A 22,840-nucleotide genomic window follows, 5' to 3' on the forward strand; every position below is an offset into this window, starting at 1 on the left:
GGTTTTATAAAATGATACGGTATATTTTCATTTTGAGATTAAATATTTAAAATTTGACATTTAATTTATAACTACTGGAGTAAATATATTAAAAATATTTGCTAAAAATTTAAAATGTAACTGAGTAACGAATACAATATCGCACAAAAGTAATTTAAAATTCATTGTTCTTAGTGAATATAATGTGGAAAAGTTGATTTATAAATAACAGTTTCTATTTAAACAAACAGCAAATACTACCATCGTAAAATATGATTGGATGAGATTGCCATTGCACATGAACTGCACGTACGTGTGGAGTACAGTAGAACTCCAATTATCCGAACTCCGACTATCCGAATCGCCGATTATCCGAATCACAAAAATTGTCCAAAAAAGTCTAAGTGCGCTATTATTCTCCCCCCCCCCGAAGCCAGTGTTTGCGCGTCAAGTCTTGACTTGACTTGTCTTAACTTGCCGTTGTGCCACTGACTTCCCCCGCAATTTAATTCAATAAAAAAATAGTGCAATATCAAAACGTAGCTTTTATTCTCTCCAATGGCAATTTTTTTTTTAAATCCGATTATCCGAATATTTGATTATCCGAATGGGTCCCGGTCCCCATTAAATCGGATAATTGGAGTTCTACTGTACCAGCATTTGTCACGACACGCGACATCGTAAAGACGAAACTATTTACAATAACTTCTTGAACAGGAACATTCACATAGAAATTTATGACTTGACCAGTATTACATAGAATACATAGTGCGGTGTATGCTGCCAGCCTGCAATGAACCCGAGCCAATGATTAATGACGTCAGTTTACGTTATTAGAGGAATTATTTCGTACATTAATTCTAATCTGCGGACATCCGACTTAGTTTCGAAATACCGGTAAACTATGGCAACTTTACCGGGCCCTTGGCAACTTTACCATACTATAGGTATTCGGTATAAACTCATTTATCTAAAAATCTACCCACTAGAATTCTGTTTTGTAATGGAAGTATTTTTTAGACATTAAAAGGAAATATTTACTATATTTTGCGTAGACGTAAGACTGCTATTATGCCAGTAATGGCCGTCACAATGTATGCGTGAAAATGAGCTAAAAGTTAGTTGTTCCTAAATTGTGCTTACAGAGCCTTAACTATTTGTCACAGGTGAGTGAAATTTTGATCTTGTATGTATATTATAGTTGGGATTACTGTTGTAATGTCAGCAATTGCTTTTTCTTTAATTTATTGATAAATAATCGCTTCGGTAATGTTGACACAGGTTAGGTAAAGTTGCCACGGCCTGCTTTGTGGCAACTTTACCTACAGTTAGGGTTGGCAATAAATGTTTTTTTCTTGTTTGTGTGTATGTAACCATTTTCGAATACCTAAATTTCACAGCATAATAGTGAATATCCTGGATGATAAGATATAATGTATTTAATAATACCTCTTGTTTTACAGCCAAAATGGCTCCCATGAAACAAAACCGCAGAAAACTCGGAGCTAGACACTATAAAAATTATACGGAAGTGATGTTATAATTAGCTATGGAGATAGTGAAGTCATAAAATTAAAAAGTCAAGGATTAAACATTATTTTGTAGCCTTTTTTACAATTTTAAACATAAATACTTAAAATTTTAGAACTTAATTTAGTTTAAAAGGGAATAACATTTATGTTAGAAATTTGTGCGTTTTTTTACTTTAGGTTTAAGGACTTAGTTTCGAAATACATAATCTATATTATGTACATATTGCGCGTAAAATTTATCACGATATCACGTGTTATCAATTAATACAGCGCGACGCTAAACTTGTTTTGAAAGAAAACGTCAAACACGACCTATAATAATAATCATGTATTTTGATTTAGGAAAGATTAATTTATTATTAAAATATTATAATCGGGAGCTCACCCCGTTAGATCTACGTCCACAGATAATCCGGTGGCTATCGTGCAAACAAATAGCCAATCTGATTTCAGATTAGGATAGCACTTAACTAAATTGGAGTATGATAGTAGTGGCGCCCAACACGGAAGCTCCTCGCGATATCCCACATCGTGCCAATAAAGTTAATGAACGCAACCATTTATCAACGTTCGCAATAAACGCTAACAATAAAACTTTGTTAAACAGAGATTAAGAACACCTAAGATTCAATTTAAAAGTTGGCTGCAGGATCGTACGGCGCGCACCGCGGCCCTGCTCCATCATGTTTATTGCGGTACTCCCGACTTCTCTAATAAAACATCAAACTTAACGCTGTTAAAATAACGAAATGAGAATAATTCATTTCGTGTATTTCATTTCTCTTTTATGTTAGTCATTATTATATTCATTTACACTTCACGCTTGGTGAGGTCCGCGTCCACGGTATTTTTATAGAGAGATGCTTGAGCATTTATCCGCGGGCGACGCGAGGGCGCACTTCCTTTTGGCGCCTGTGCCAGATAAAAGTCGTACTCCAGAAGCTCTTCAAAGACTCTCAAGCTTCATCAACGCTTTTGAAATGTTCGCTCGTCGACATTCAAATATGGCGATTTAGCTGGCGATTATCCGTTATTGACGTCTATTTTGCGGTTTGCACGAATCCGCGAGCTATATTCCAGATTTTCGACATTTCTATTGAAATATTATACAAGTTACATTAGCATTTTTTTCTAATTTGAGTATCAAATGACATTTTCTGGTCAAGGAATACAAAGCCTGTTCCGACTACACCTTGCCTAACTCCGTACTGCCCAGCGTGACGGGTTATGTAAAACGATTTTTACCGCTTCGTTCGTATCTTCTACAGCGACAGGTACCTTATTTAAATCAAGTTTGGAATCTTAAACCTTGAATCTTATTAATATATGTATGAGGTATTACATACACAAACCTGTTGTTTCTAAGGACACACATAGTTGTAGAAAATATTGTAACTTTATTGAATTTCTTCGCAATAAACCGGTCACGAGATACTACTGACTAGTATTGGTGAGCCTCGGACGGGTGCTGGCGGGTGCTTCAATCCACTAGCTGTGGGCTGTGACCTACTTTTCTGCTTGTCAAAGGCGCACACTTTGATTCTGTGGCAAAATGCACATCCAACAGTTGTTTTAAAAAAATATTTCGGTGGCAACAGTTCCAACTTCAAAAGCTTTTTGAACATAGGTAGGTATACATAGAGTTCCTTTGAATGCTCTACCAGTGTGATTTGTAACTTTTAAGGTTCAAGTTCTTATGTGTAAATTTTGAAATACCTACATCATGCTAGAACAACATTTATTTGGCAACTACAACTTCAACAAAGTGAGCACGAACTCGGTGCACAAGTGTACTGTCAGCACAATGGCGTCAACAGCTCTGGACGTGCTTTTGTTACATCACTTCAAAACCACTAACTTGTTTAGTACCGCTTTATACAGCCATATTTCACGGCATTTTGCCTTGGTCAACCGCTAAATCTTAAATATTCTGCACGCTGTCCGTACCAGTAGCTATTCCTCATAGCATTTTAAATAAATTGTACTTCACGTCCTAATTTCCTTTCTATGTAGCGGACCAAATGTTTATGTGTTGCTGTCCAAAAATATAGTTTTATTATTGAGGTTGCACATGAGTGAAGAAATAGATAAAACTCTAAAGCTACACTGTACATTGCATGAATGAGTATTTTATTACATTGTATATCTCGCTAGGCATAATTATCTCAATAGTTAGCAGTTGATGTCGTTATACAAGGAAATATGTATCGGACATGTTAAACAATATTGCCAAGTCCCATGTACTAACATGTGGACATGTGAAAGAATTGGGTTAAACTTTTCCGTACAGATTCCGGCGATAACTGAACTGTGCTGTCAGAAGTACGAAAAACATGGAGAGGTGCCAGTACCGGGCAGTAGAGGCATCTTCATCGATTTCCGTGACGTAACTGTGTCTTGAATCGTCCGCATAGAGTTGTTCATGTCCCAAATCTTTGGCCCGTATCTGAGTCACATAGTCGATCGGAATCAGTGTGTTTCGTGACACGGCCGACTTAATGCACTTTCCGTGATAGCAGTTCAGGATTTCACAACGCTAAGCGTGCCGTGGGCGGCTCGCACGCGACACAATGCCGTGCAATCGATGTGTGCTGCACTAACCGTTCAATTATTGATACGCAAGGCCATTCTATGACCGTGGAGCGAATTTATGATTAATTCACGATATTGATTCAAATCATGCCGCGGTTCAGACGTTTTGACTTGTATATTATGCTTTAAACAGCTGTAGTATTATAACGTGTTATATCAATAATTCGATCAGAGAGATCAAAGCCACGCTGCCACGGTGCGGAATATTAATACACGTGGTACTTAATATGTATACATGTGTGGTATAAATACAGTTATACAATGTTGCGGATTTAAAAACTAATTGAATTAATATTAAGGATTCTATTTTATTTACAGACATAGATGTAGTTACTGAAAATGTCCGTAACGACCACTTCCATTTAGAAAATACAGGCCGTTGCCATAACCATTTTCTTGGCAAAGTAATCAAACAACAACATTCAAACCCTTAGGGATTCGGTGAGTTCTCTCAAACTGCTGAAAGTGCTGAATAACTTGAATCAAAACAACAGAGCATCCAATTACCAGCCGCCCTTTAAACGGAGCCTCCATTTTAATACTTCAATTAGAAACTTTACACCGGCAGCCAGTGAAAGTCTCCCAAAAACAATGTAGGCCTGCCTCTAAGTCATATTGTAATAGTTGCGTAAGCGCCCACGACTCTACGTACACTTGGATAAAAACGAAAGTCTCTAGCGCGCGCATCCAAACGGGTCTAATGTACACTTATTGTGTTCGATAAATTACATCGTGGAGCACTGATTACATGTTTCTGGTTCTTGTTTAAAGTGGAGATTGAGAGTTTTATTGCTAGCAGCAACATATATTGTGTATGCTTCTGGAAAACAATTTCAAAAATATAAGCTACTCGAACAGACATAGATCAACAAATACCAAGAGAAAAATCTGATAATCAATAATTATGAAAGAAAGGACAAAATATAACATTTCAGTAATATTTAAATTAAATGCAGTATTTTATTTCAATGTGTATTACGGCGACGCGACGATATAAGGTTTCTAAGCCCCGGCCGCGGAGTAAATTGAAAAGCTTTTCCTCATGTACCCTAATTCTTTTACTTGCTCAGTCGTTGGGCTCCTGTCTTCTCACCCGTAAACTTAATATCCAACATAATTACATTAATTTATTCATTAATATACCACAGAAGGCTTGCTTAACTTATCACAAAATAAATAACCGCATATTTTTTGCTACTAGGCGCAATTAGGGTAGCAATTGATAAGATAAAGTATATCAAATAGGTTACTTGGCTCTCGGGTCAGCACGATAAATTTTGATACACAGCCTATATTTAGCGATACCAGACAACCAAGTAACATTAAACGTGGGTGTGACGTGAAGTCAAGTGTCATCTGGCGCCCGACAAACAGATTAGTGACCTGGAAGTGTTTGTGTAGCTTAAATCAATAGATGAACTTGAGAAAACTCCAACATGGAAATCAATGAACATAGAAATGGGTTTTACTTTGAAATACTCTTGTTCTTGAGGAAAAAGAAGAGTTTCATCAAGTAATTCCGACACAGAAAAGTTGTCAACAGGCTAGCCGACACAAGTTACGGACGATTACAAGAGTCGTAACTTTTACAACCTACATGACAGTTACGGTTGATATCCACTCGCTGATCTGAACTTCAGTGTATTGCGAGGCGGTCGTGATTCGACTTCGTAAAAATAATACACTTGAAACTTATGTTCTTACGAGTATGTTTCATATAGCTATATTTCGTAGTTTTTCAACAGCTGAATACGGTCAGCAATGAATACGCATTCGGATTATTAAGTTGTACTGTTGTGTATTGAAGTTTACACATTGAAAATAAACCCAAACGTACACATATGACGACGAACGGAAAGGACGAACATAAATTCGTGACCATACACCGGAGACCATATCGTCACAAAATATAGTCGCCGTAAATGTTTACACCACCCTCCCTTGTAAATAACAAGCACTATGACAGGTGCTGCCTCCTATCAGATCCATCCGGTTCGGAAAGATCTCAATTGACATGATCTGCGTAAGGGATCCTTAGAGTGAAATTGATGTAAACATTTCCTACGAACGAGGGTCTATAAGCCGGAGATTGGATCAGAAACTGGTTACAATGTCAAGCCGGCAGAGTATTACCGCATAGGCTGTCACGAACACCTTTGGAGCGATGACATTGGAATGAGTAACCGGTACGTGGCACCGTGAATAAATCCGCAACAATCGTGAAAGGTCGGAAGCCCCATAAGTTAGAACAGTTAGATTATATTAATAGTTTCATCCTAGAACCCTGCTACACGGCATGGTGAGCCTGTTCAATGTCGGGTGTCTCAAGTACCTGTCACCACCTCCACGTTACACTCTGCCAGCTGTCGCGTGATATTTTTAGTGTGCGTATTATTGGGTCAATGAGAGTTACAATTGAGTTCAGGACGCGTGGGGGGAATATGCTAGTTTCCGAATACTATTTCTATGACTGACCAGTGACCAGTTGACATTTCCACTATCTATTATTTGATAGGTTAGTCCCTAAAGTATTATGTGGCACTTGTAATAAATTACTGGGTGTCTGCAATCCGTCAATCTTATCCATACAGTTTGATACGGAACATTACGCTAGTTTTTATAACTTCGCGCCCGCAGACTAATATCAAAATGAATTAGTTATCGCAATCCGAAAGCTCTAGTATGGTGGGTTGAGATAAGGTGAATATGGATGATTCTTTCCGTCTATCATAAATCCTATATTAGTTTATAATTGCGTGTATTATACGTACAAAGTAATTACATATCGAAGTACGTAAACAAATACAAAGTTGCAATAAATCTGTACCAACAACTAATGGGAACTAATCAAAATGGTCGCTTATTGTCATTCAGTTGGTGATTGCGCACGCGCATGACTATTGTGACAATTCCATTGGTAATGCGCATCGATTACAGCTGATAAACGTTCCCGATAAATAAAAAACTATAGATTGCGTATCGGGCGTTGAAAAGTGAGTTTTACAACGTAAACACTAGGTTGAGTTTCGATTGATTGTGTGGGCGGAGATAAAACGTTGTTATGTTAAACAAACTAAATGTTACGATTATTGCTTTATTAGATGTGTATTTGTACTACGGAATGTAATTGTTGGCTGTATTTTTACTCGTGTAAATACTATTAGCGGCGAGAAACTATTACCGCTCATCTACATTACTCTGGTAGACGAGATAACCAATTATACATTTGAGAATTAATACTTATTGTTGCCGTCAGACAGAGAACATTAGTTATCTGGAGTACTTAATCACATTGTACTGCTTTCCAGAAATACAGAGTACCTACGTATTGAGGACTCCATCCATTTTACCTAAGACTCAAAGCTTCTAGTCACAAATCGCAAACCCGTTGAGTTGTGTACCTGCTTTCAGCTTTAATAGCATGAATATTAACAACAAGCGACGTTCAGAATACTAATCGGGCACATTGATCGACGATCTCAAACATTTTACCTAACGTAAGAACCTAGGACCTTCAAAACAGCTAAAATCAATTTAGGATTATTTCTTGTACGTGTTCAAACATAATTGCAATTGTAACCTAATAATTATAACTAATTACTTATCTACAGGTCTTACAGATATCAGTACTTGCTTAGTGATAAGTGTTATCATTATCAGCAAGTATATCGGTAAATTGTAGAATAATATGAGAGCGCGTTATCAAACGTGGATCGTATCAATAAATAAATGAAACTGCTTTATCTGTTAGGAAGCATCTACTAGTTCGCCTTATGTAATCGAGTTCTTTGATATATCAACATGTTATTGTTTCCAAGGTTGTTTTCACGCACATTACAGCAAATTAAGTTTTAATTAAAATTGTACTTAGCCTGAGTAGAATTTTATTGCACGTGAACGGTTCTAGCTGATAGTACGTAAAGAGGTTTAATTCAATTTAATATAAAATAAGGTACAAAGAACGCCTTTGTTTTGAGACGTTTCACAGTGCTCTTTTTGTAAACCCCGGGCACAATCCTTTGAGAATACATGCTGTATTTGTTTAGCGAAACTATTCCTTTATCCAGCTTAGAGCGAGACGTTTACTACGTGAATAAATTATAATATTCGCTGCGAAACACAAATACTGAGGGACTTTTTGTATTTTGCTCAAACGTTTCAAGTTTATCCAGTCGTTGAATTGAAACTTATGCTCCGAAAACTATAATCTAACTCATACAAATCTGTAAAAACATGTATGTGCGTGTGCGTATTTTAGTGAATTCCAATTACATTTAGGTAACGTTTGAATACTAAAACTGGATGTAAAGTAAATAGGACAAACAAAGGCAGCTCGCTAATGAAAACAAAATACGAACAGACATTGACGTAAGAATAACAGGATTATTATTTTATTCCTTTATTTAAATATTTATGATTGGATCAAGGAGACTACAGAGACAAGCTCCGAGTGCCTCGGGATACTAATCTTTTGCGCAAAGCATTGTAAGCAATGGAATTCATAACCCGCGTGGGCTTTGTACGTGGGATGTACCCTGTAACTTGGGCATAACTTGAGGCATTTCCTCTCCTACGGAAAACATATTATAATACAGTGAAACCTCGTTAAGTGAGACCATCAAGGGACCTTCAAATTGGTATCACTTATAGAGGTATTCCACTAACCCAGTGTCTCGGATAACCAGGTATATACAGTGAAACCTCGTTAAGTGAGACCATCAAGGGACCTTCAAATTGGTATCACTTATAGAGGTATTCCACTAACCCAGTGTCTCGGATAACCAGGTATATATAAACATTTGTCTTATTTACAAAGGGTTTCATTAATGGAGGTGAACATACGGGTTATTTCACATAAAGAGGTGTGATTTTTAAATAAAAAAATGTATTATGTGCACATTATAAATGAATAAGAATAAGTAAATCAACAAACAAAACGATTTTGTCTTAGTTACTGAGGTTTATGCATTAAAATTCACTTGCTGTCTCAGTTATAGAGGTAACTAAGATGATAAACCGAAAGAACGAATCCCAGATATAGAGGGTTGTTTGTCCCACTAATAGAGGTAATTCAGTGCCAATGGGTAAGGACCTCAGTATGAGTTCCATTTGTGGAGGTTTCTCACTTATCCAGGTCCCACTTAACCAAGTTTCACTGTATAAACATTTGTCTTATTTACAAAGGGTTTCATTAATGGAGGTGAACATACGGGTTATTTCACATAAAGAGGTGTGATTTTTAAATAAAAAAATGTATTATGTGCACATTATAAATGAATAAGAATAAGTAAATCAACAAACAAAACGATTTTGTCTTAGTTACTGAGGTTTATGCATTAAAATTCACTTGCTGTCTCAGTTATAGAGGTAACTAAGATGATAAACCGAAAGAACGAATCCCAGATATAGAGGGTTGTTTGTCCCACTAATAGAGGTAATTCAGTGCCAATGGGTAAGGACCTCAGTATGAGTTCCATTTGTGGAGGTTTCTCACTTATCCAGGTCCCACTTAACCAAGTTTCACTGTACTTTGGACCCACGGACACGTGGACTTCGGATCATTGTGATATTTCTTTTCAACGAATGGATTATGGTGGTTTAACTAAAAGTAAACCTCCAGCGTCATTCTAATAAGACTTCCTTTAAGTTAAATGTCTGAGTAAGAATAAAACTCCTCATCTGGAGGAAGGTAACACTGCAAACAATGATCCTTTCTTCAGTAAGGGCCTCTCGCCGCCTCCCCCGAGATGTTCTCCAAGGGCCCGGGCGCGGGCGTACAAATTGCGAGCAAAACAAACATATTTATTTTGCCACAATACCTCTGCAGCGGCCTGTTTGCTCGCAGTTACGAACTTATCATACGGGCTCTTGTGTTTATCATACATCGTTAAACGGTTTAATGTTAATTGGTTGTTGGGATTGTGTTGTGGGCCACTGTTGCTAACCGTCTCTCTTGCAAGATACGCCACCTAGTTACCCCACACCCTCTTCTCAATATCCAGGGTCTCGGAAATAGCTACGGCTACTAGATTCCCGAAACCTGACCACAATTTCGATCAGTGCGGTTTTACTCGGTCGTATTCGATCCGGATGTCAGTGGAGTTTCGGAATCCAGAAATGCGAACAATTTGCGAGTTTAGCTATGAAATACAAGAAAGCTATTCCTTTGATGTTGTTCATAAAGTTTGTTTAAATATAATAAACGGCACGATAAAGGTATCATCAAAACTAAAAAGTGTACTCTGGCTGGAGTTTAAGCTCATCACGCACGACATCGTAATATTTTGCGATGCGATACAATGTCACGCAAACCGAACAGCTTTTATTACGAAATAGGTATTTTACGCATATAAAACGTGACCTGTTTTAGGCTGTATTAACACCTGCGCACCTGCCCTAGGAAGGGGCTTGATGAGCTGAAAAATACCTCTATAGCGTATTAAAATATTGAAATTAACTATAGAGCATTTACACCTGATGGATCGTTTCGTTTATGAATTCTGGATTGGATTTTTGCGGCATGATTATCATATCTGACGTTTAGGTAAGGATGAAATACGAAACAATAAATTTAAATTGGACAACGTAAAAGGTTACCGGCTCAAAGCAGGAGAGGGAACGGGGTGGTCTTTATTCAGTAAGAGTGTGACACTCCCTCTTGCCCAAAGCGTGAGAAGTTATTGGTTGATTTTCCCACCTCAAAAAAAGAAATGTTTTAGGTACAATATTATACGCATGACCAATAAATCACAAAGAATATAAACCTGTAAAAAATATTCAATCGTAAACGAAATCGTAGCGTAAGCTTTCCTATAAAATGCTCTTACTCTTCGCCTTCCTCCGCGTAGCGTATGTTACGCGTTTTAATATTCTCATAAAATATGTAAAATTAAATCACGCTTGAAAAATATGTAAACAATTTCTGTCAACATTTAGACCGATATTAAATACGCCTGTCTAACCTCTATTTATTTTGGCTCACTTTGAAAATTATTTTATTTATTTTATGGAAGACTAATAAAGAAAATGTTTATTTCAATTACCTTTTGACTATCTAAGCGTGGAGTTATTAATTATTGTGCAACCAAAAAGGTTACAATTCCCTTGACATTTAGTATGTGTGGTTACCTCGGGCGCTGTCGACGAACCGAGCAGAGGAAGTGCGGTAATTATGTGCGCTGTGGCGAGCGCATTAGTTCATAAAATTAATTAATTAACTATCATAACCGCACATTAAAAATGTACTAATTGCAGGCGCGCGTTTTAAATTCTTTAAATAAATAATTACAATATTGGTTTACGTACACGCGGGCTTGTTATCGATTATACAGCGCGTTTGTATGCATATATGCTGAACAGTATTTGCTTAAAAGAGAAAGAACTAAGCAACTGTTCTTTCCTCTAAACAATCAATAAAATGTTTCTGTTGGAAACATATTGATGAAAGAAAATCCATTTCGTCAAACAAAGCATTTAGATCAAGTAACAGCTGAAGCAGTTTACACGATATAAACTAACATGTAACACTGTGTAAACATTCGACGCGTCACCCGAGAGACAACGCTTGACAAATTGCTGCTAACCTTCAGGCTAATCAAACGTTCCACGATAGACAATACACTCTAACGCAAAGATATTAAGTTTATAATGACTTAGCGAGGTAAATTGTGCAGTCAGTACCGGTAATGACCTTGCTTGTCATCAATCTGGTGTCAGCAAGACCTTCACATAGTTACTAAAGATATTGCTTTTAATTTACGTAGCGATAACGTTCTCACTCATATTACGTAAGTGTCGGAATACGGACAAATCGGTGAATCTATTAATATCTATTTTGTGCAACAAGGATTTCATACATTACCTAATGAATGTTGTGGAAACCAGCAATACTAGGCTAAACCTTTGGGACTCGGTGTAGAATTGTTTCTACGAACAATATTGTCATCTTTATACTATTGCAAGTATTACTTAATGTTAGTACAACGTGTTGTTTATCATATCAGTAGTGTTATCGTGATTTCACCATGTCGCTTAAACTTGCATATCCGTATTTACGAAATGCGGAATATTTTCAGAAGAAAATTTGCTCTTTATTGCCTCAGCCTAGTGGCACTAGCCATTTTTTCTAATTCTTATTAAATACACTGAAACAAAGTGTTTACACTTTACGCCGTTTACGGCGCCCCTCAAAGCCTGTGCTCCAGGACATACAAAATATATCCAAAATTTTGATACTGTTTTAGATTAACTGCACATTAAAAGCCAATGATGTTTCAAACCCATACAACACACTACAGTAGAGGTACCTGGTCAGGTACCGTTGTTAATGAAAGACAACAGTGTTCCATCCACAGATTACAGATGCTCAAGGTAGGCAGTAGATCACATTTATAGCAGTGATCAAGTCACAGATAAACAGTTTACCTTGCAATCCAGATAGCAACATGTAATCATAAACTTAAGCTAATAAGATTCTTAATGGAGGTGATAAAGTGCCAATCTATATTACTTGTGTATCAATTTTTAATGGTTTTGATAATGCAAATAAATAATGTTAATTTAATTATTCCAATTTGTTAGTTTTCATTTAAGCCAATAAAAATCAAAGCAAAAATAAACACTTTTTGTCAAAGAAGAAGAAGAATGAGAAGAATACACCAAAATAATAAATGGTAGAAGTTCTGTACATTGAAGTGTATGTTCACACCAACAATGCAACGACTAAGCCATGGGTGGATCTGTGAGGCTAAGTACGACATGGCTCACGACAACGAGGCAATGTATACTGTGCACGATGGACGATTTAACGATAAACGCTAACACCTACGCTGCCCGCTCACACTCTGCTGATGTGATACACTACTAACACACATTATTATTCCAAACTTATGGACAAATTCTTTCAAGTGAAAAGACATTTTTAAGACATTATCAAAGAGAACATGTATGTATTTATAACTTATAAGATTCTGACATTGAAATCTTTATGATCGATGGTTTTGCACAATATTACAAGCATGATTTATTAACATTTTGCAACTATTTTTATGCAAAAAGTTCACTACATTATTAGTAGATTAGGCAATGACCTACATTGCTTAATATTTGTATCTACAACTGTTAATAAGGCCTCTAGGGTCTACTCAAAGTTTCGAGGTCCTATCACATTGGTGTATTGGTGTACCAATTACAAAGTCTAGTGAGAGTAGCTACAGATAGGTCAATTGGTTTTATTGGCGTCTAGTAAGATTCTTATGTGAATGGTTAGGAGATATTATAGGAGTGATGCAATGTGATCGAGTGGTACTGCATGAAGGCGGGTGGACATCAGCAGAGGTGATGAGCGCGAGAGAGTGCGCGCGTGAGGCATGCGCGCCGCAACAACCACAAAGCCGATGAGGGAACATATGCGTTGACTGTCGACTCACCGAAATGAGACGTAATATTGCCATGGCCGTTGGCCAGAGGCAACGCGGTCACCAAGTCTTGCACTAAAAAACAACGACTATCTTTTAACATTGCATAAATTCATACTATTCATGAGGCAGCCGGCCCAGCCGTCCCCGTGTCTTATCAAACGTACGGCGAAATTACTCTGATAATTATTGTGCCTATAATTCTTCAAACTTATCAACGGAATTATACTCGTTATATTACAGCAATAAAGCGGCATTAACTACACAGAACAACTTTTATCTAACTAGTATTCTTTTTAAGTTAAATATTTCGATACATTATGACCTCACAATCACAGAAAAATAGGTCAAAATGATAACAGCAGTGTGTTCTGATAAGAATCTAATTGGAGTCCAGCTGCGAGCGGCTGAATCGACCACAAGTTCGCTGTGTCAATGTTATGCCCGCCTTGCCAAGTACGCAATGAAGTAAAGACAACTAGGTACATATCTATGGATAGTGTGCAGGTAAATAGTACGCCACTCACCCGAGCTAAAATGTGATCGCTTAACGTCTCCATTTTCCGAGTCGCCGTCGAGCGGCCGTTTCCTCGAGTCCGTGATTTCCGGACTGGGGCAAGTATCCATCCCAGTGTCAGCGGCCATGTTGAATTTCAGGGCAAAACTTTAAACTTGTCTAGCATAATTCCCATTACGTAATTGCTTGAAAATATGTACGATTATGCAGCACTATGAATTATTTTAACATAATAACGGTAACACTTAACACTTATACAACTAAAAACGAAGGAAAATTGAAGTTTTGTATGGTGTAGTTAATGAAATAAGAAGAGAAGTGACACTATGGTTGTTACGTCTAAACGTTTTGTGAACGTTTGTCGATACTGCGGCTGTTTGTGGCGCACAGTCAACGTGAAGCTAGCTGCGAATGTCACGCCGTTCTGTTGGCTCCCCTGTATAATGACAGTAACCAGCTGATTGCGTTAGTGCTGTTTGACTGATATATCGATTATTCGAATTTCATTCGTATTATAATTTTTCTAAATTTTCTAAATAATCAATAAAATGTTATGCTTTACAAGATTTTATGTAAATCGTAATACATTTTCAAGGTTCTATATGCAAAGGATAAAACGTAAACCATATTACAAAACTCCGCTTTCCGTTGCGATTCGCTATGCACCGATCGACATGTTGGGTTATTATTTCACTACAACTTGAACACGATTCAGGAATTCCTAGCTTTATCACTAACATTTTACATTGCCAGTTTATTGATCATTATTTAATAAGTATATTTTTCTAATTAAAATATGAATCAGAGATATGACATAAATAATTATGTAACTTTTATCGATACAGATCTACATTGTGGTGTCAAAAGCTGCACATCACTATAAAAACATAATGCGCCAAGGTCGTTTATAGACCAATCAGAATTTGTTGATAACTTCATGTAAGTTGGGAATGCGCGGAATTTAAAAAATAAGATTACGAATGAGCGCATAAACGTATTAGAATATTAGTTTACCAAGGAAATAATATTCGAAAGACTTTTAACCTCTGTTAATAGTTATTTGGTAAATTAACTAGCGAAATTAACTAGCGTGAATATTGTTTCAAGAAAAATATTTCTTATTTGAAGTTTTGTTTCTTATTCGAATAATTCAACCAACAGAAAAACCTAGTCAAAAGTAAGAATTATTGTTTACATATTTTTCTACTTTTGAATTTTGCAGAAGTTTAAAATAGCGCCTTACTGAGACCTAGCAAAATAGTTAAAATCTAGGTCAAGGAACAAGGTAACTATTTCTATCTCATTTCAGCAACTAGACCAGGATTATAGGTCATGTAGAAATGAGAAACTGTTGGAATCTCATATGCATCTGTTACGCATATCCTAGCTATGCTTTAGCGAAAAACTCCTTTACAACTTCTTTCCTCCGGTAAAATATAAATGTATTGTAAAAGTTACACCTCTGTCATCTTATAGGATAATATTTCTTGCTCTAGAGTATTTAATATCCAGTATGATGATGTTTTTTATGAAAGTGGAATAGTGTTCAATTATTTGCCGCATAGCTCCTACCTACGTAGCGCATTGCGGGCAAACCAAAGCGCCATCTTTTATCTAAAGTGATAAACTTTGGTTATGAAACTCGTCGGAAAATACATTTCTATAAATTTTTACACTTTATGAGAGTAAATATATCGAAAAAAATATGCTAGTAACGATAGCACAATGAAGTAACATACGAAGTAATGAATAATTATAGGTACTGCTAAATAGGGTCTAGTAGTTTTTTTTATGGGGGCAGGCAAGGCACGTTACCTACCGACTTCTTTTACTGATTACAGATACACAATACAACGCCTTATTAGCTCTGAAGGGGTAGGCACAGGCCGAGGCTTTTTACCAATCATGTTATAAGTTCCATATAGGAATTCCTATGAGCCCATAGTAGTACTGATTAGATGTCTTATTTCATAACGTAATGTCCGTGCCCACAAATATTTATGACTAGTCATGGATTATATCTGTCTTATTTACAACTGTACCAATCTGAATAAACCTTTGAACGCATTACACTGTTACCGAGTTGTGCATACCATGCCGGTAAAGTCTTAAATCCTTTATAAGTACCTAGCTATTATAAATAGCAAACTTTCCTAGTATTTTCAAGTACAAATAATAATTGCAAATTACTTATATACGTAAGTTTTAAAGCCAGGTATAAATTATGTTTAATTTGGTGCCTACCTACTCTGTCGTGTGATAGTGAGTGTTTCGTAAACCATTAGACAAAGAAGGTCGCAATGATTGCGGCCGGCAGCCCCGCCCACCGCGGCTGGAGTGCCGGGGTGCGTGTCAAACGTACTTAAATCAGTCACGAACCACCGTGCCAGCGTGCCATTGCCCGAATTATCACCATTCACCCGCAACCACAATCCAACCAATTTATATAAAAAAATGTTTCTTTGGATACTCCCTCGCAGATTACTTAGGTAAGTATGGTGGTAATAACTTTCAAGTCCACCACCAAAAATCTTTATGACCCTTTTCAGAGCCGGATTAACCTTAAGGCAAAATGGGCGCCCAGCATCAACAGGGGCCCACTGCACTGCAGTCCGCAAAAAAGTTTTAAGGATCGGACGATAATGATAATCAATAATTTTTTTCCAACGCATATAACACTTTATACATAGGACCATTTAGTATCTAATATCAGAACTAATATAATCTTGTTAGATGCTATTAGGCAGTCAGTAGCGTTCTACAACAGTGAATTAAAAAAAGACTATGTGCTTTGTCGTGTGTGTTTAAACTCTGAATTATAGTAGATTGTTGAGTATTAGTTCTTTTTATGAAAAAATTGACGAGAATCAAATAATTTAGTCTGTCAAAGTAGGTAAAGAAAAGGGCCTGAAAACGAACTGATACGACCTTCAAACCTTCAAGAAAAGAGCACACTCCGGCAACGCACCTGTGACTCCTCTGGTGTTGCGGGTGTCCATGGGCGGCGCTGATGGCTTACCATCAGGTGACTCGTTTGCTAGTTTACCAACTAATCCATAAAAAAAATTGTACTGCCTACATGCCCATGTTAGGGTTAATCCGGCTCTGACCCTTTTTGTAATATACAGTTTCAGAACTAAAGATATATATGTACCTATAGGTATAATTTGTTACTTTAAAAGAATCTGAACGAAACCAAAACTTCTGAAATCAGCACTTTTGTTACCTAGACCGCATGTTTGTGTACCGTGGTAGGTTATAAATTTATAATATATCTAACGCATGCTCTTTCAATGTTAAGAAACCTGTTACTTATAGGTGGTTAGTGTTCATACCTAATATATGCTTACCATTAACCTACGTTCCGTTTCCTTCGGTTTCTGCTTGCAATAGTAATACATTTCCTTGTACATGGTTTCAGGATTTCAGGCACTGCACTGCACTAAACTTCACAGGACGTCCGCAAACAACTTAAACACAGATTAACTAATTTGATATTGTCAGGTAGGTTGTATTATTATTTCTTATGCAACTGATTAAGAAAATAAATTAAACCACACAGGAATTATCGAAGAAGTAGTACCGAACTCGGATGACGAGTGTCAACTCAGTCAAACAAAGGAGACTGTTCCTCTACATACCCTCGCTTGCTTTATTATTTTATTCAACAAATACCGCTGTGTCGGTACTTTCACATGGAAGTGGCAAACGTGTATTTAACGACCGAAATTAATGAAGATTTTGGATTGAGATCAGTTAATAAATTGAGCGGCTATACAAGACATCGAGGTTGTCATCAGGTATGTTAGTTATGGCCCTTGAATAGCCCGTGTTAATCAGGAGATTATAATTTAACCGCAAATTGACACGATTTCAGTCCCAACTCCCGCCAGAAGATCGGCAATACGTTTGTAATTACTCTTAAGGTGCGGGTATCTGGTAATTGGTTCGTTGGTTTGCCCCTATTAGGTACCTATTACGGTAAATCAATCCACCAGGTATGGTATGGGTTAGAATTAAGATAGGAATAAAATAAAATAAAATGATAGACCAAATGGAATACAAAACTAGCCTTTAATATTGCATTGAATTAGTACAAAATTCTCGTTCACTGCACGATACAGCCCGGCTGTATGTACTCAGTACTATCGACACGGTATGCTACGCTGACGGACGCTAGACGTCATTGTATCGAATAAATTATAAGAAACTTCGTAAAATAATATCGAGAAGAGATTATACACTTGCTGGGATATTTTAGTATGGTTAGCACTGCCTGCGTGTCTATGGTGTAGGGATCTTTACAGTTACAGGGAACAAATACTAAATGCCTGTAAGTCCATCAACAAAAAACTGTGTGAAACCTTAACTTGATAATTGCACCATGTTAAACTTATGTAATGTCAACTTTGTACTTTGTTATAAACTTGGTAACATTTACATTACAGTAATTAGTATCGTAATACCGTGTTTTATTTACATAAGTGATAGTAAGAATTCAACCATATTTATTCACTAGCGTTAATAACAATGTAACTTGAATCAGAAATTTATTTAAAACCAAGAGTCGTAGCTAATTTCAATGGCTTTATCATGGAATGTAATTCTATCAATGAAAACATACCTACGTATATCTTACTGGTACCACAAAATACAATTAACTTGATCCCAAATATGTGTCAGGAGATAGACACGCAGGCATGCGTCGCAATTGTTATAAAAATCCCGAAGTATTACACAATGGAAGCTTGGGAAGTACGTTAGTTTAGTTACACAGAAAGTAAATACTAAGACCGGATGTCAGAGTAAATGAAAGACAGGTAAACACTGGACTTGTGGTAGTGTAAAATTACGGTCATATTTGTAGATAGAAATATTTAGTGTGTTTTGTAACATTTTTCATCTCCTATCTATTTGCATGTTGTGTGTTATTGATAATATTAATTGATTTAAGAATTTTATGAATTAAGTACAATATTTTCAGTTTAAAAAACTAAGTTGCTCATTATATTCCTTTTTATTATACAAGAAATAGAAAATGTTACAAAACTTGACAATGAGGCATTATAAAATCAATATAATATTTGTATTTACAAAACTTTCATAATTTGTTTAAGACTAGGTACTGACACAGCGTGTTACAGGTTCATTCCCGGAGTAGTGTAGCAGAGTGGAGTGACACAGTGACACGATGTATCAGCATGCTGTATACACAGTGGCGGGCTCCAACTGTTCCAAGACAACTATTCAATAGTTTGCATTGGCAACTAGTGATTTATTTCAACTTGGAAACATGGCGTATCATCATATACATCACATTACAGTGTATTTAAAATCTGTATGAAACATGATTTGGAGTGGATGAGAAACAGTTACACATGTCATTGCCGACAACATTACAGACAAAACTAATTTGTTTGTGCACACTGGATACCGAGTCAATGCTTCACAAGTCACAGTCAGCTTTGTACCAATCGATGAAATAATCTGTATACCAATAAGCCCACATTTTCCGAATAAAAAAATGCATGTATAAGAATGTAGAACAGTGAGAGCCCGCTCCGTGGGTAGAGGGCGCCGCTATCGCGCGGGGGACAGGGGCGCCGCCATTCCGGGCGCCAGCGTGGCAGCTGCAGGCGGCGCGGCGGGCGCCAGGTGGTACGTGAGCCACCACGACAGCAGCGGCTGCATGAGCGCCACGAACAGCAGGAAGTACACGCGCCGCTTGCTGCCGCCCGCCGCCGGCTTGCTCCAGCTGTCGGCGTACGGGTTGGCGCCGTACGCGCCCGCGCCGTACCCGTACGCCGGCGCTGCCGCCGCCTCGCTCGCATGCGACCCTGACAGCACTTGCAGTCGGAGCGTCTTTACCTGCAATACACAATTAAATGTATCTAAACACAACAAATTTCAAATGAGAAATACGAAACCAAAAATAAACATGGTGCAAAGAACTCACCAAGAAATAAGACAACGCGAAACTGGTGTAGACCAGAGAGCAGTAGTAGCCGGTCCTGCCCAGCATGAGGCTAGCCAGGAGGCTGCCAATCATGATGATGTACTTGTACCCGGAGAAGGCCAGCAGATCCAGGGTCTTCAGATGTGTGCTGGTGTTGGTGACATATAAGGTGACCAGGTACATGATCATCTCGAAGATTATGTACGCCAGCGCTGAGGACGCCTGCATGCCAATTTGTTCTGGTGAGAACCTGTGCTGTAGACCTGGAAGTAAGCCATATTTATTAATAAAAACATAAATAACGAAATGATTCGTTTGTTATCAAAGCAGCACCTAATATCAATAGAACTTTTTACTGTAGTCTGAACTTTGACTTTGTATAATCATGACATGATTACTGTTACTTGCAGCTGTCGTGTAATATTTCCTGTGGCGATAATACTTTGTTTCCAATTTCAATGTACTGGCTTAATGACTGGTTACTCGAGACTTATGGCTGTCAGGCTTTGGAAAAAGTATTAACAAAGATTTTGATATACAACATGTTCCGTAGTAACACAGAATATTGTTCTGCAGCTCCGATAGGCAGGGTACAGTAGTTTATTAGATCATAACCAACACTTACCTAACATGAATCCAGCGAGCAGCACGTATGTGACGTATCCCATGGAGGGTATGTACAGGTCCGGCGCGTTGATGTCGTAGCGAGGTTGCACCGGCGTGTCCTGGTCGTATTTCACCATCCATTCCTGAGGGAATACAATACCAGTTACTGCTACAATTAGTTATTAATAGATTATATAAATTAAAGCTTACTGTGTGTATGCTCAGAATAAACATAGACATAAACCCAGCAGTTACTGAGTATGACTCATTCTATATCATTACACTCGGACTAAAAGACCAAACTGAACAATGAGTGTGATAAAACAAGTGGGTGTACCCACACATATCTGTCTATTAGATACTAACCTTATGTGTGTAGGGGAATATGATTAGCAGCAACTTCCGCAGCACGTATCGCGTGTCCACCGCGAAGTAGTACCGCAGCCGTGACACTGGGACGTATTTGTTTATCTCCCGCTGCACCGCCTCGCGTCCCTGCGCCGCCAGCTGGTTGCCGTACTGCAGAGCCATATCCTGAAGAGGGAACATCATATCTGCTGAGTATTGCGTACTAAGAAACAATTTAAATAAAGTTTTATAGCCTACAGTCTTCCTTGAAATGAACTAACTAATAAAAAGTATAAGTGTGGATGACCCCTGCTTCGGCAAGTATTGGTTGGCTCTACTGTAGTGATAATACAGTTTTACAAAAACCTAACATGAAACAATGCTTGCGTTGTGTTTCGTTGCAGGAGTGAGGTTACTGAAAGCTCAATTACCCCTTTCCTAATCTTCCCAATCCCCAATTCTACAACAACCCTAAAATTCCTAACCCCAAAAAGGCCTGCAATGCATCTGCTTGTTTACTAGCTAATAGCATAAAAAAGTTTAAATTCGAGCCACTAACTAGTTTCTGAGATTAATTCGTAGGTGATAAATGTTGTGCTACTGAAATTTTTAACAATCACTGGTTCCAGATATTACAAAAAAGAATCTTACCAGAAATAATTCTTATAAGAATAGTCTAGTATAGTTTCAAATGTAGTACCTGCACAATGGGTTGGTGCAGCATTGACCCCAACTGGGCTGGGTTTACCATAGGAGATTGGGGGTAGCCACCCATGTAGCCAAAATCTGGAAAAAGAAACCATTTCTTGTAGTCTTGATGAATAACTAAATCTTTTGTAAAATGTTTATGTAGTAAGTTGTACAAGTCATAGTAATATGTTGTGTGCTTCATCAATCATTCAACTGACATGTCAGATTGTTGTGAATAGTACTAACTGTCTAATCAGAGCACTCATCAATTCCACTTCAAAAATTGTAGCCAAAGTTGTATAAAAGTGATAGGTAATCAATTGGAACTTACTGCCAGGTGGAGGAGCTGCATTGCTAAAGTCTTGTGAGGCATCCAATTGGATTCCCTCTTGGTAAGGTGGAGGAGGGCCTGCAGGTTGGAACCCTGCATTGTATGCTGGTGCGGGGCTGAAGGCAGGGCTCGGCGACGGCGCCCCCATCGCTGCTACATCGCTCACACGCTTAGCCTTGCGGATTCCACCGCCCTGGCCCACTACAACCATTTATCACATTAAAAATTATAACAACTACTTATTACTATACTTGAATATCATATTATAGTTTAGTTAGCTACGTGTATTAAATAAAACGGTTCATAGATTGTTAGATGTATCAACAACCGCCGTTGTCAGGCAGGAAGCTTTACACCAAGGCTTGTGATTAAGTTCGGGATACAATTATATTATTAAGGTTTTCTAAAAAGAGGATCAAATATTTGGCGTTTTTATAGATACAATGGCATTAATTCACTGTAATTGAATGAGAACTTTGTGTTTTATTGTTAGATATGGCCAGATTTTACTACAGCAAGTCGGTAACAGGTGATATTATTGTTTATACATACAAAACTACATACCATTTCTGGAAGCGTTGAAATTCATTATTTTAGTTTGCAATCAGTCTAATGGGAAGGCAATGACATAGTAAGTTCTTCAATTAACACGATTTATTTCTAATTCCACCACTGATTGAAACACATCACCAACGTCAGATTTGTCACAATTTGACATTTACATTTCGTTGTGTCAGCATAATTTTTTTCACAATTTATATTTACAATGTAATTAAAATCTTTATCATATAATTTGAATTTCAATAAAGCCAACCGCGTCTATTATCTTGAAATATTGTTTTAAAAAAGATCTATACTAGAAAATATTTTTCA

The 22,840-nt window shown here is 37.5% G+C and overlaps 2 protein-coding genes across 6 annotated transcripts in view; both read right to left on the reverse strand.

Moving 5' to 3' along the window:
• LOC118275373 (RNA-binding protein Pasilla) overlaps window positions 1-17,407 on the reverse strand; it is a 58,114-nt gene extending 40,707 nt beyond the window's left edge. For 2 of the 5 annotated variants that reach the window (XM_050695285.1, XM_035593294.2), the window contains exons 1-2: window positions 14,047-14,449; window positions 13,532-13,594 (exon numbers count right to left, since the gene is read on the reverse strand). In XM_050695285.1, coding sequence (XP_050551242.1) covers window positions 13,532-13,594; window positions 14,047-14,164 — 181 coding nt within the window. In that variant the 5' untranslated portion in view covers window positions 14,165-14,449. Of the gene's footprint in view, window positions 1-13,531; window positions 13,595-14,046; window positions 14,450-17,386 lie in introns of those variants that run through there. The other 3 variants (XM_050695288.1, XM_050695289.1, XM_050695287.1) reach the window with 3 other exon arrangements.
• Window positions 17,408-18,091: 684 nt separating this feature from the next.
• LOC118275265 (protein YIF1B) lies at window positions 18,092-22,697 on the reverse strand. The gene is made up of 7 exons (XM_035593161.2): window positions 22,532-22,697; window positions 21,968-22,168; window positions 21,647-21,732; window positions 20,965-21,132; window positions 20,618-20,741; window positions 19,993-20,255; window positions 18,092-19,904 (listed from the first exon to the last, which is right to left on the reverse strand). Exons 1-7 carry the CDS (start codon window positions 22,554-22,556, stop codon window positions 19,617-19,619), a joined length of 1,155 nt encoding a protein of 384 aa, XP_035449054.2. The 5' UTR covers window positions 22,557-22,697; the 3' UTR covers window positions 18,092-19,616.
• Between the last annotated feature and the right edge of the window lie 143 nt (window positions 22,698-22,840).

The sequence above is a fragment of the Spodoptera frugiperda genome, chromosome 8, assembly GCF_023101765.2.
Source record: "Spodoptera frugiperda isolate SF20-4 chromosome 8, AGI-APGP_CSIRO_Sfru_2.0, whole genome shotgun sequence".
Taxonomy (NCBI): Eukaryota; Metazoa; Arthropoda; class Insecta; order Lepidoptera; family Noctuidae; genus Spodoptera; species Spodoptera frugiperda.